Here is a 12,977-nt window from a genome sequence, read left to right on the forward strand (position 1 = left end):
AAAGTCTAGTCTGCAGCAAGGAAGTGCAAAGCCAGCATGCGAAGAAAAGCAGGGATGCAGTAGGAAGCGTGGGTCCAGTTCTTTCCAACAGCCAGCCCCACCACGCCGGGCATGGCCTTGGTGGACTCCTGCCCCTGAGTGTGCACTGTGGACTGCACTCTTCACCGCTTCCACCGTGAATCAAGGAGAAGGAAAGAAAAGAGAAAAGGGAGCAACCAGGCCCGTTCATGCCCCACCCTGCTACTTGGGGTCCTCTGTGCCCTCGCCCTTAGGTGGGGCTGCCACTGTGGAAGTCGTCTTGAGGCTCCGCTTCCGCTTCTGCACGTTCTGCTCCGGATGGAACAGGATGACATAGGTTTTGGGTACATAGAGCATGCCAAGGGACACCGAAGCACTCAGGCTCAAGGACACAGTCAGCGTGGTTGTTTGGATGTAGATCTAAGCCATGGAGGAGGAGACAAAGTTGGACTCAGCCGTGTTCTCTGCTACTCCCCACCCCATACTTTTATTGCCACATGGACTAGAGGTGAGTCTATTTCATTCGGGTGAATGGGAATGAGCATTTAGAAAAGGACGGCAGCATAAGCAAAGTGCCAAAGGTGGCATGAAGAAGTTAGCCATCACTGTGTGGCTCTGGTGTAGGCAGGAAGGAGGGCCAGTGACACAGGACTGAGTGGACAAGTGACCGAGGGAAAGGTGGGGTTAACAGAAAGTGACACCTGCAGAAATGGTCCCTACACCTGAGAGGGGCTGGAGCATGTTAAGAATGAATGAACACGTTTTCAAACAGAAAGAATGAATGAACAGAGATTGAATAAAGGAGCAAGGGAGCAAACAAATAGATGACAGTAAATAAACAAATGATCTATTATTTACACTAATAAAAGCTCAAGCAAATGGACTGACAGATTAATAAATAGGTTAATCTTTAAAGTATATGAAGAAGCTGAATTAGAAAAACAAATTAGGAAGAGCAGAAGTTAAGTAGAGTGGCTGGAAGAGTGGATGAACAAATGAATGAATGAGTTTTGTTTACTGGATAAAGAAAAGAGTGAACAAGTATTTAAGTACATGGATAGATCAACCAACCAAGCAATCATTTAAATAATGGAGTATCCAAATGGGTGGCCCAGGTCTTGGAACAGGCAGGAAACAAACAAGGTGTCAAAACCCACTGGGGCACCCCACATTACCTTTTCAGCTGACTGGGCAGTGCCAAAGAAAATTGGCACAAACGCCAGCCAGATGATGCAGGTGGTGTACATGGTGAAGCCAATGGGCTTGGCCTCATTGAAGGTCTCCGGCACCCCGCGGGCCTTGATGGCATACACGGTGCATGTGACCATGAGCAGGAGGCTGTAGCCCAGGCAGCCGATGAGGGACAGATCCGACATGTCGCACTTGAGCACCCCTCTGGCCTGCTCCGGGTCCACCGTCCGCTGCTCTTCGTAGTCGATCACGCTGTGTGGGGGTTGGGCACCCAGCCACGCTATCACCCCCACCACCTGCAGGAGTCAACACCATGTCAGAGACACGCCCCTTCTAGGGACAAGCCCATCACAGCCCTTGACCTAGGTCTCTGGCAGGTGAAAATCCCCTTGAGGCTCCTGACCTACTGAGTGGGATGCTTGGGCTTGAGGGAGCCACCGTGAAGAGGGGAAGGCAGTCCAGGAGGCGACATACCTGTGTTATGGGTAGGTGGAGAGAAGGGCTGCAGCGGAGCTACGTGCTGGCAATGTTGGGGTGGTTGGGTAAGAGGCAACTTGATGTCCTCTTCCTGTATTCTAACCATTACCAATGCCATTTACTGAGCCCCTTCAAGGTGTAGTGACTACAGCCAGAGTCTGGAATTGTGGCCCTAAACACATCGTCTTTCTTGGCCTCAGGTTTGCCATCTACAGAATCAAAAGCCTCATAATCTGTTGTGAGGATGCAATGCCATCTTGGGGGAGTAGCTGGCACAGGTACCACTGAGGAGGGCCAGGCCCAGAAGAGATGTTGTCTCCTCACAGCCCCCAGGTAGGCGTGATTATCCCCATTCTGTAGGTGTGAAAACACTAGCTTGACCATGTCTAGCAATACAGCAAACCTAGTTCCTGAGGACCCCCTTTCCTTCTTCAAATCCAAAGAACTGGTGACCAAAATGTAATGAAATTACGTGTGAATGCATAGGGAGGCTCAAAACAAGGGCATGTCGCAGGCATGGAAATAAAGGAGGCAGTCGATGGAGAGTGGTAAGAATGTGAGCTGATGCCGCTGGCCTGGAGGACCTCGGAGTCAGAACAGGCCCTAACAGGGCAAAGAGGGGGTTTCAATGTCCTCACAGTGATAGGAGACATGACCTTGACCCAAGGGAAGCTGTGAAGCAGGAACTAAGAAACTAAGACACCTCATAAAGGTGCATCCCTGGAAGGGCTGCCCCGCACGTTTGTGCAGGCTGCTCTCTGCACAGGAGCGCCAATTGGGGTAGGTGGGGCTGAAGTCTGGCCAGCACTCCAGTGCCATGCCGTGCAGCTGGAGCAGGCCTGTGATCCTAGAGGAAAGGATGCTTTTAAATTATCTGTCTGCCCAGGAAGGGCACCTTTTTGTGATTCTCCTAGTGGCAGCAGCTCCATGAGCAAGGGACCCCACCCCTGTCCAGAAAGGCAGCATGGAAGCTCCTCTCAGAACAAGGCTCTAGGGGGAAGAAGTAGCTCATGAGAAACTAAAACCCAAGGCCTGTCATGCACGGAAGTAACAACTAAATGTGCCGCCACCGACTTTGCAACCCATGTAATTGATCTTGAATGAGCATCCAGTACATATAATGAACTCCTACAAAGTCACATAAAATGAGAAAAGGATAGGGACAGGCAAATCACGTAAGAGGAAATTCCAAAGGCCAAATGCACCAGTATTAACTGTAGTCAAATTAAAACAACAGTGAGAAAAAACAACCATTTCACACCCATCATGATGTGGTAATCATGGCAAAAATACGTAGTAAAGTTGAAGGTGTGGCTCTTTTAAAAGGTCTGTTATATGTGGAAAGGACAGCGTGATATGGGACAGCCTCCAAGTAGGTGAGGCTGGGAGTTGAGCCTGGGGGTTGGGGGAGCAGTGAATGTAGTCTAAGCATCTCCACCCTGTGGGTGAGGGAGCCCCAGGTGTGTTTTAGGCAGGGAGGTAGTGGGGCACCTTATTAGTAGGCTCTGGGCCCTGAGATTCTGGGTCTGACAAGGGGAGCTCAGGCCCTGCCATCTGAAGGAAGTCAGGAGCACCTTCCAGTCAGGGAAAGTTGCACGAGCCAAGGCTGGGGCGGGAACGCACATGGTACACGCAGAGCCAGGTAAGCAGAGGGGCTGCCCTGCAGTGGACGGTGGGCCATGTCAAATGGGCTGAGCGAGGTGATGGCATCAGAGCCACCCTCCTCCTGGCCCTGAGAAGCTAGCTGGGTCTGCAACATCACACCCAGGTCCACCTTCCAAAGCCATCATTCCCTTAGCACTCTTTGCCCAGAAAACATCTAGGGCCTTCCAAACTGTGAGAGTCATGTCCAATGCTGTGATATTACTATCTTAAGGAAAACCCAAAGGAACTCTGTCTTTGACGCACATTACATCACAAAACACTGGCCATTTCATGGAACTAGGTGCTTCACACCACAGCACAGTATTGGAGCCTGAGCCTCCCACCTACGTCAATCTCGTGAACTGGGTGACAGTAACTCCCTTATGGAAACAGATTCTTTGCTTCAGGAAAATCAGTCAGATTTCATGTGTGAGCCAACCTGTAGAAGAGCATGTTCAGTTTATAAAAATAACATCATCTTTGTACAGAAAAACAGCTGGACGCTCACGCTCGCACCTTCCAGACCCACTTTTCCTTCCAGGCCTGAGCAGGGGATGGTCGCTGCTTCATGAGTTCTCACCACAGGGTAAGAGCAGGGCCGTCTCCTGGGGCTTTATTATTATTATTATTAATATGAGGGCCGAAACGGAAAAGAATGACTATAAAAATACCACTTTTCTGATTTTTGAAGGTCAGGACAGTCCCCCCGCGCCTGCCCCCCCGCGCGCCCACCCTGTCACCTGCAGGGAGGTGAGGCTGAAGGTGATGGCCAGCTGCGACGTGGGGCTGATGAAGGGCGGGGGCGTGACCGAGCGCTTGCCCTGCTCGAAGATGCGGTAGATGCGGTTGGTCTTGGTGAGCAGCGCCGAGTAGCTGAGCGTGGTGCCCAGGCCGAGGAAGAGCCTGCGCGCCGCACACACCGCGGCCCCGGGCTCGGCCACCATGAGGAAGGTGATGGCGTAGATGAGGAAGATGCCGGTGAGGAGGACGTAGCTGAGCTCGCGGCCAGAGGCCCGTACGATGGGGGTGTTGTTGTGCCGCACGAAGGTGCCCACCACCGTGGTGGTGGCCACGATGCCCAGCACGGCCAGGAGCAGCGGCGGGGCGGCCCAGGGGGAGGACCAGGTGAGGCGCACCACGGGCGTGGGTCTGCAGCCCGTGCGGTTGGGCGTGGGCCGCATGTCTCCCGGGCAGGCCTGGCACGTGAACTCGTCCACCTGGAAGCGGTACCCATCGCAGGGCTCGCAGTGCCAACAGCAGGGCACACCCTTCACCATCTTTTTCCGCTCACCTGGCCCACAGGGGAGGCTGCACAGAGAGGAGGGCACCTCGCGGACGTCTCCTGACCATTGCAGGGCTTCCACCTAGGCCAGATGAAACAGGCCTGTGACCTCTGCCTCCGGGAGCTATGAGCCCATCTCCCTACATCTGGAGCCGGGTCTGTGCCACTTACGTCCAGGCGCAGGGCCTCTGCCCACTGGCCCACCGCCTGGTAACCACCACTGCTGGCACTGCCGTTGGTCGCCTGGTACTGGAAGATGTCGTAGCGCCCGGGCGCATCACCATTCTCATTGAACATCACAGGGGTTCCCGCGCTGCCTGGAGGGAGAGCCTGTCATCCTCAGCTGGTTCTCCAGCCCATCAAAGCCAGCCTCCTGGAAAGGCCTCAAGGACCAGCCAGGGTAAAGAGCTTCACAGTGCAGGAGAAGATGCTCGACATCACTAATCATCAGGGAAATGCAAATCAAAACCACCGCACCCCGTTACGGTGGCTACTATTAAAAAATAAATAAATAAATACAAACAAGTCTTGGTGTGGATGTGGGGAACTTGGAGCCCTCGTGCACTGTCAGTGGGAATGTAAAATGGTGCGGCCTCTGTGGGAATCAGTGTGGCGGTTCCTCTAAAAAATTAAAGAGAATTACCATATGATCCAGCAATTCCACTTCTGGGTATATACCCGAAAGAATTGAAAGCAGGGTCTCCAAGAGATATCTGTACACCCGTGTTTATAGCAGGAACATTCACAATAGCCAAAAGGCGGAAGCAACCCAGTGTCCATTGACAGATGAATGATAAACAAAACGCGGTACATCCATACAATGGAATATTATTCATGCTTAAAAAGGAAGGAAATTCTGACACATGCTACAACATGGGTGGATTATGAGGACATTATTCTAAGTAAAATAAACCATTCACAAAAGGGTGAATACTACATGATCCACTCATATGAGGTAGGCAAATTCTCATAGAAAGTACAATGGTGGTTGCAGGGGATGGGCAAGAAGAAATGGGGTGCTGGTGTTTAATGGGTACGGAGTGTCGGTTTGGGAAGATGAAAAAGTTCTGGAGATGGGTGGTGGTGACGGTCGCACAAAAATGTGACTGTACTTAATGCCGCGGAACTGTACATTTAAAAATGGTTCAGATGGTAAATTTAATATTATGTGTATTTTACCACAACTACAAGAGAAAAACGAAAGTTTAGGGACAGGCCAGTTAGTTCAGTTGGTTAGAGCGCAGCCTTATGATACCAAGGTCAGGGGTTCAGATCCCCGTACCGGCAGCTGCCAAAACAAACAAACAAACAAAAAGTTTAACTGTCCAGGCTGGAAGATAAGTTCAGACTTGAACAAAGGTCTGAGTGATGGCATGAAATTGGTGCTAGTTTGAACCAACTTTATATTTTTTAGAAGCTTATAGAGCTGGTCTGGAATAATATTAATTTGAATTATTTAGCAGAGAGAATGGCAGAGAGAAAGTGGTCAATAAATATTTGGTGGGAAAACAAGAGTTTTAATTGTATGAAGGACAGTAATTAAACAGAAGCATGTCTCTCCCCACAAGCCATGCGTACAGCTTGAGTCCATCTCGGTCTTTTCAGAAGACAGCATTTTGGGCCCTGACCAGGGCCAGGCCCTCCACTGGTGCCAGGGGGACCCATCAGACTAGTGCCTTGTGCTCAAGTAGCTCGGGGCCTAGCTGGGGAGACCTCTTGTAGCCTGTGACTCAGAGTGGCGGCATGTCCGCAGCATATGCCCTTCGTGCAGTCTCAGCTGTGCCACGTGTGCCCCCAGGGTCCAGAGGCCCCTAAATTCTGTGCAATGAGGAGAGAGTTGTGTGTGCCCTGCTGAGGGTTTCAGGCAGAAGGGAGCACAGAGAAGTTCCCCAACATTTGGATTTTGCAAATTGGGATAGGGGGTGCTGAAGCCTGGGGAGGGTGGAGAAGTAAAATATGGGGACCAGAGCTTGGATCAAGTCTCTGGCCATCAGCCCCAGGTGCCCCCACTGTACCATTCTGCCTCTCCCATTCCCTGCCAGTCCCAGGTCCTGCAGAGAAATCCATCCCAGTCAACTTCCCTTCACTATCATAGGGGCTTGGGCACCCACTCACCGTTGAAGCGGACGGCTCGAATATACTGCAGCAGTGTCCTCCCGTCAGTGGGCTCCATTGCTGGGCACAGACCTGTGTGCCCGGGGCAGAGCGCCTGGTGCATGCTGTGCAGGGCATGGGCAATGGCGTACACAGCATCGATCACAAACTGCACCTTCCCCTCCTGCTCGTAGGTTGAGTCCCGGCCAATGCGTTCCTCGCCTGTCCTAGGGATGCCCAGAGGAAGTGTGCCTGGCCGCCTGCCTTCTCCCTCACCACCCCCATCCTGGGCGGCTCTCACCTGTGCATTTGCGGGTGGAATCATCTGACTGGGTACCTGAGCTGGTCAGTTTACAGTTAAAATTCTCTTCCCAGAACTCGGCGAACCAGATGTTCCTGCGGTTGTTCTCCAGGGAGCGAGTCATGAAATACTGATCAAATCCTAATAAGGACAGAAGAAGTGAGAAGGTGGTGACCATCTGAGCCAGGCAGGTCCTCCTGTGTCCCTCTGCCACTTGCTTACCTTGCAGCTAGGAGTGGCCATGTGACCAAGTTCTGGCTGGTGAATTCAAAGCCAACTGGGGTCTCCAGGGTAGAATCTACACCCTGATGCAAACTCAGAGCCTGGCCACTTGAAAGACTTACCCCTGTCCTTTCTTTCCTGGTTAGGATGCTGCTGTGAAGATGTAATGGGTGGAGCTTCAGCAGCTGTCTTGTGAATATGAGGCCACAAGTGTGAAAACGCAAAGCAACCACAGAGGACAGAAGACAGAGCCCAGGGTTTTGGCAACATCATTGACTCACACCTGAAGCCACCTGCTGTCATACCTCTTCTCTTGTGATGAACTACCTTCATTGCTAAAACCTCTCAGTCCAGTTTGTACTCGCAACTGAATGCATTCTAACTGAAAGAAAGGGTGTGAGGACGTTACACACCCAAACGCACCCAAAAGGCTGGGAACCCCTGGGAATCATGGCTAAGCCTTTACAAGGGTCTGTGATTCCTACAACAGCCCTGAAGCATGTCATCAGGCATCTTCTTTTCAGCCTTTGGGGACATGTAAAGTGAACCATCCCTGCTGGATTCATCCAGATATTCATGGGTGGGATGGAGGGGAAGGTTTGGGGAGGTGAGGCAGGCCTCATCACTTTGATCAACAGGTCGGTATAGTCCATGTCCTCGTTTTCTCTCCCTCCCACCCTCATCCTCAAATTAGAGTATCTTTGGTAGAACCGGAAATATGGGCACAAAATTAAAAAACAGAACAAAAAACTAACAGTTATTCATCCTGTACAGAATGGAGTGTGCTTTTCCTCAAACACCATCTCATTCAAACACTGCTTGGAGGGATGTAGTCACAGAATCTCAGAATCATAGAATGTGGGAATCCTAGAAGGGACTTGGATTACGGTACCAATTACACAGATGCAGAAAATTAGTGCTCCCAAGAGGGGGATGCTGGGGAGGACGGCATGGGGGCAGCGTCTCTTGACTCACCATCAATAGAGGCCCTTTTGGGCAGGATGGTGATGGCCCCCACCGCCACGTCCTCTAGGCTCAGGATGGGCGAGGTCTTGGCTCCCCAGCTGTCTGAGCCGACCCACAAGAAGTGGCCGGTTAGATTGGCCTGGCGTGCAGCCTCCAGGACTCTCCTAGTAGGAACAGGGCTGGGGTGAGTGAGGGGCTGGGCTCTTCCTCCAGCTTAGCCCTGGTCACGTCCCAGTCTTCATCCATCTATCCCACTTCTTCACATCCCCTGCCAAACCCTTGTTTACTGGGGAAAATGCGTGTAGAGCATTCAGGACACTTTCCCTGGGCTTTCCTCTGACCCCAGGCCTGCCCATTTGCTGTGTCCACTGTAACCCATTTCACACCTTCAGAGGGGCTCCTTGGGGAGAAATCAAGGCCAGCCAGAAGCCATCCCCCTTCCCAGCAATGTCACGCCCAACCTCCCAGTGGGGAGGAAGAGCCCCTTGCTGGGCCTGTGGCCTCCTGCTAGTACCCTCTGGAATGCCCCTTCAAGGACTCCTTCCCTGACAGCTCGTCTTCTGCACTTAGTTCTGTCCACAGCTCTCTCCCCACTGTGAATTATAAAAGTACACATGTACTCTCGTGTGTTTCCCAGGATAGGCTTGGAGCATCTCCGCCCAGACCAGGCCTGATTCATCTCTGGGAGCACCAGACTCAGAGATGGTAGCTGGAAAGGCATGTGGGGGGAGAAGGAAGGGAAAGGGAGGAAGGTAGGGTGTGCCTGGCTGGGGGTGAGCAGGAAGAGGGGCAGGAGCCTCAGAGAGAGCCCCTGAAAAACATGTGATTGAGCATGTCATCTGTCACACCTGATGTCATCCTCGTTGGCAAAGATGATGATGCCCCGGGCGTTGGGTGTCTCCATGAGTCTCTTGATCACCTTGTTGAATTCTCCAGGCTTGGGTTCCCTGGGAATCTTGATGGACTGGGCAATACAGACCCCCCCTGGGTGTCGGGGATGCCACAGTCAGCTCTTGTCCCACCCACTCACATACCCACCTGGCCGCCACTGCATATGACTGTGCAGCATGATCAGCACTCAGGGTCCCAGGTGAGGGGTCTGCAGAGGTGAAATCTAGCTTGGGACCCTCCTGCCAGGCCATAATGCAGGGACTCAGTCCTCCAAAAGAAAGGGGCACCTGCCTACTGGAGCACTGTCCAGGCTAACCATGGCCCTAGGCCCCCCATGGACCCAGTGTCCCCATCTCTTGGCTTCTGCCACATCCAGTGGCCCCTGGCTCATGCCTCAGACCCTCGTGCCCCCAGCTCACCAGCCTCGCGGGAGATCTGCACGAAGGCCTCAACCCCACTCTCTCCATAGTTGCCCTCGGAGGCCAGCGTGGACACGTAGTTCCATCCCAATGCCCGCACAATGTCCACCATGGCCTGGGCCTGGTAGGAGTCGGGTGGCACCACGCGGGAGAAGAAGTCATAGCGTGTGGAGTCACTGAGCTCTGGGGCTGTGGAGGCGTAGCTGATCTGGGGTATCTGGAGGGGGAAGGACACGTGGGCTGTGGATGGAGGGTCAGTAACTCGAGGAAAGAGGGTATGGGCACCCAGGACATGAATGGGGGCACAGAAGATTTGGGTTAGGGACCTGGGAGTGGCCACATTGAGAAGCCAGAAAGTATGGGGAAAGGTCTGCATTTTGTGAAAGGGTCTGGGAATTTTTTGAATTTTGTGAATATGGGAGGTATAAGGGTCTAGGGGAGAGGGCAGGACCACCATATACAGTTGTGCAAGCTGTGTGCTGAACAGGGACCCCCAAGTAAAGGGCCTGTAGCCACTACAGCTATATCCGCCTGAGGAAAGGGGCGTCCTTGACAGCCTCAAAGAAAACACATCTTCCTAATTCCTACAAAAAGGTGGTCTGTGCAGTCTGTGTGGTGGCAGCCCCAGGAGGGTCCGAGCAGACAGGGGAGCTGGACTGGGTGTTTGATTCAAGGCTGTGTCTGGCTTAATGGATGGACTTGTTTGAAACTGGGTTTTATCTGTGTGCATTAGAGCGATTAATAGCAGGGATTAGGGGCTGAGCCATGCAGGGGGCTGGGGGCAGCGAGTGGGAAAGGAGCTCAGAGGACAGCAGCAGAAGGCTGAGAAAGCCGGGAAGAGGGGGGCTGGCAGAGGGGGTGTCCGAACCACAGCAAAGAAAGACCCACTCAGCAGCGAAAGAATGACCAGGAGAGAGTGAAAGCTGGTGAGAAGGTCAGAGAGGGGGAGATTCTGGAAGATGGCTGGTCTAGGGATGTGTGAAGCAGGACAGCTGACAGGGAGAAAGAAAGAGGGAAGGAAAGAGGGAGTGGGGGGGGGGAGAGAGAGAGAGAATACAGACCGGGAAAAGACAGGCAGACAAAAAGAGAAAAATAAGAAGAAAGACAAAGGGAAAACGAGAGAAAAGGAGGCAGACAAAGGTCCCCAGCTCCAGCTTCCGGACACTTTCATCTTCAGAACAACCTTCCCATGCGGGTTGAATCTTCTCAGGAAAGTTAATTTAAAATGCCTGAAATCAAGTGATGAGGTTGCAAAATGAAGTGGAAACGCTTATTATTTATTTTATATCAGGAATTGCAAAATGACCCCCAGGGGGCCAAAGCTGGCCCACAGTCGGGTTTTACACACCATGTTTTTATTTTTTAATTTTTGAATTAGTAGCCAGTGCGTGAATATTGGGAGTTGCAGCATAACCTCAGTCTTGGATGGAGACGGCAGTTACAGCTAGCCCCTGAAGGCTCTGGAGTTTGAGATCTCTGACTCAACATAAAGGGGCAGAGACAGGGAGAGAGACAGAAACTAGAGGTCCAGGCACTTCCAGGGACAGAGCCCACGAACAGCAACCCAGACACGGACAGGTGAAAAAACCCTGGGCAGCCACACAAACTCTCTCCTTGCCAAGGGGAAGGTGAGTCTGTACGCTCCACACCAACACTGCCATCCAGAGGAAAGTGGGGGTGGGGGAGCTACATGTACACAGATGATGCGGGAGGGGGGGGGGGTCCAGCACCAAGTGGGTAGAAACAGAGGCCGCTCCTGGGAGAATCAGAGAAACTCTTCAGAAACAGAAGTCCTCTCCTCTAAGCAGACAGAAGCAAAGCCTTCCTCCCTTTACACAGAATTGGAAGGATCCCGGCCTTCACAGAACCCCAGTAAAACTGGCCCACAATCACCAGTGAATGACTACTATAGAAAACTCCCAAACTCTAATGCCAAAGGCCCCCTAATCCCTGATTCTGATAGCCTTCAATCACTGTCCTCTAGGACAGCAAGGCACATGCAGGCCCTCACAAAAGACAGTTCCCTAAAGATGAGGGATGCAGGGCCAGTCCAGGCATCTCTGGACAGGCAGGGTGCTGGAGACTACCACGCTAGAAAGGAAGATCATTGTCCCCTCTTTCAGAGGCGGTTAAAGGCAGACATTTTAAAATTAAATTTAAATGATCAAAAAAGAAGATAGAGGTACTAAATCTTTTGGCCCTACCTCCCCCGCTCCCCGCCACCCCTCCGGAGCAGCTCAGGGCCATGTCCCAGTTGCCGCTCGAAAACAGTATGGTTTTGCAGGGTGTGCACAATCCTAGGTCAAGGGCACTGGACCAAGCGGGCAAGTGAGACTGAAAGTCCAGGCCACCCTCCTCTAGCCAATCTGGCCCGAGGCGCAGGCTGCATCCGCTGGGGGAGGGGGCATCTTCGTCCGCCCAGAAGGAGCGTTTTCCTAATTCACACAAAGGGGCTGTCTGTGCGGGGTGGCAGCCCTGGGAAGGTGGCAGAGCAGACCAAGGAGGCTGGAATGGTTGGGTTGATCTGATGATTCTGGTCTGCGTCTGGCCCAATGGACAGGGTTTCTCTGAAGCAGCTTTTTATCTGTGTGACAGTGATTAAAGCGGAGACTTCGAGAAAGAAGTAAAAGGACATCAGCCACCCCGAGGGCGACAAGGCAGAGAGACGCTGCAAACCGAACCCGCTCCGCGGCCCTCACCGCAAACAGGCGCAGCACGTTGGCTACCATGATGGACACAGAGCTGGCCGAGGCGCCCACGACAGCCACGACGCGCTCCGGGGGCGCGGCGCGCAGCGGAGGGACGCCCCCGGGGCAGCGCACGCCCGCCTCATCGCCGTCCCCGCGGCCCCGGATCAGCGCCTGCACGAAGCTCAACGCCTGCTCCAGCGCGTACGTGTCCCGCGAGCAGGTGTCGAGCAGCCGCGCGCCCAGGCGCACGCCGGGCAGCAGTTCGGGGTCGGCGTTCACGCGGTCCAGCGCGTACAGCATGGCCTCGAGCCGGTGCACGCCCTGCTCCTTCTTCAGCGGCCCGCACGCCCGGCCCGCCGCGCCGCGCGCGTGCACCGGGAACAGGCCGCCCAGCGTGAGGCCGCCCGCCAGGCGCACGGAGCCCTCGGCGCGCGCCAGGCCCGCGTGCGCCAGCCACGCCAGCGGCAGCAGCAGCAGCGGCGGCGCCAGCCCCGGCGGCTCCCGGGAGCTCCGGGGCCGCGCCATCGGCTCGCGGGCTGCGGGAAGGAAGGCAGAGGGGACGCCTTCTAACTGGAGAGCGCTCTGAGCGCCTGGCGGAGGGACAACCCGAGGTCGGGGACCGCGGAGGGAACCCGAGGTCCTGGGGAGAGGGAAGGCGCGCCGTCAGTGTTGGCTGAGCGAGGTCGTGAACAGATGGGGTAGAACTCAGCCAGCCTCCCCAGGACTCTGCCTCGCTCTCACACCCTCTGAACCTGCCTGGTCTCTGTCTCTACCCGGCCGGT

The 12,977-nt window shown here is 53.8% G+C and overlaps 1 protein-coding gene across 1 annotated transcript; it reads right to left on the reverse strand.

Moving 5' to 3' along the window:
* Positions 1–240: 240 nt before the first annotated feature.
* Positions 241–12,720, reverse strand: GRM6 (glutamate metabotropic receptor 6). The gene is made up of 10 exons (XM_063086475.1): positions 12,205–12,720; positions 9,506–9,722; positions 9,044–9,179; positions 8,205–8,359; positions 7,008–7,148; positions 6,728–6,928; positions 4,784–4,929; positions 4,071–4,694; positions 1,194–1,505; positions 241–438 (listed from the first exon to the last, which is right to left on the reverse strand). The coding sequence occupies exons 1-10, from the start codon at positions 12,718–12,720 to the stop codon at positions 241–243; spliced, it is 2,646 nt and encodes an 881-aa protein (XP_062942545.1).
* Positions 12,721–12,977: the final 257 nt, after the last annotated feature.

This window comes from Cynocephalus volans, chromosome 2 (genome assembly GCF_027409185.1).
Source record: "Cynocephalus volans isolate mCynVol1 chromosome 2, mCynVol1.pri, whole genome shotgun sequence".
Lineage (NCBI taxonomy): Eukaryota > Metazoa > Chordata > Mammalia > Dermoptera > Cynocephalidae > Cynocephalus > Cynocephalus volans.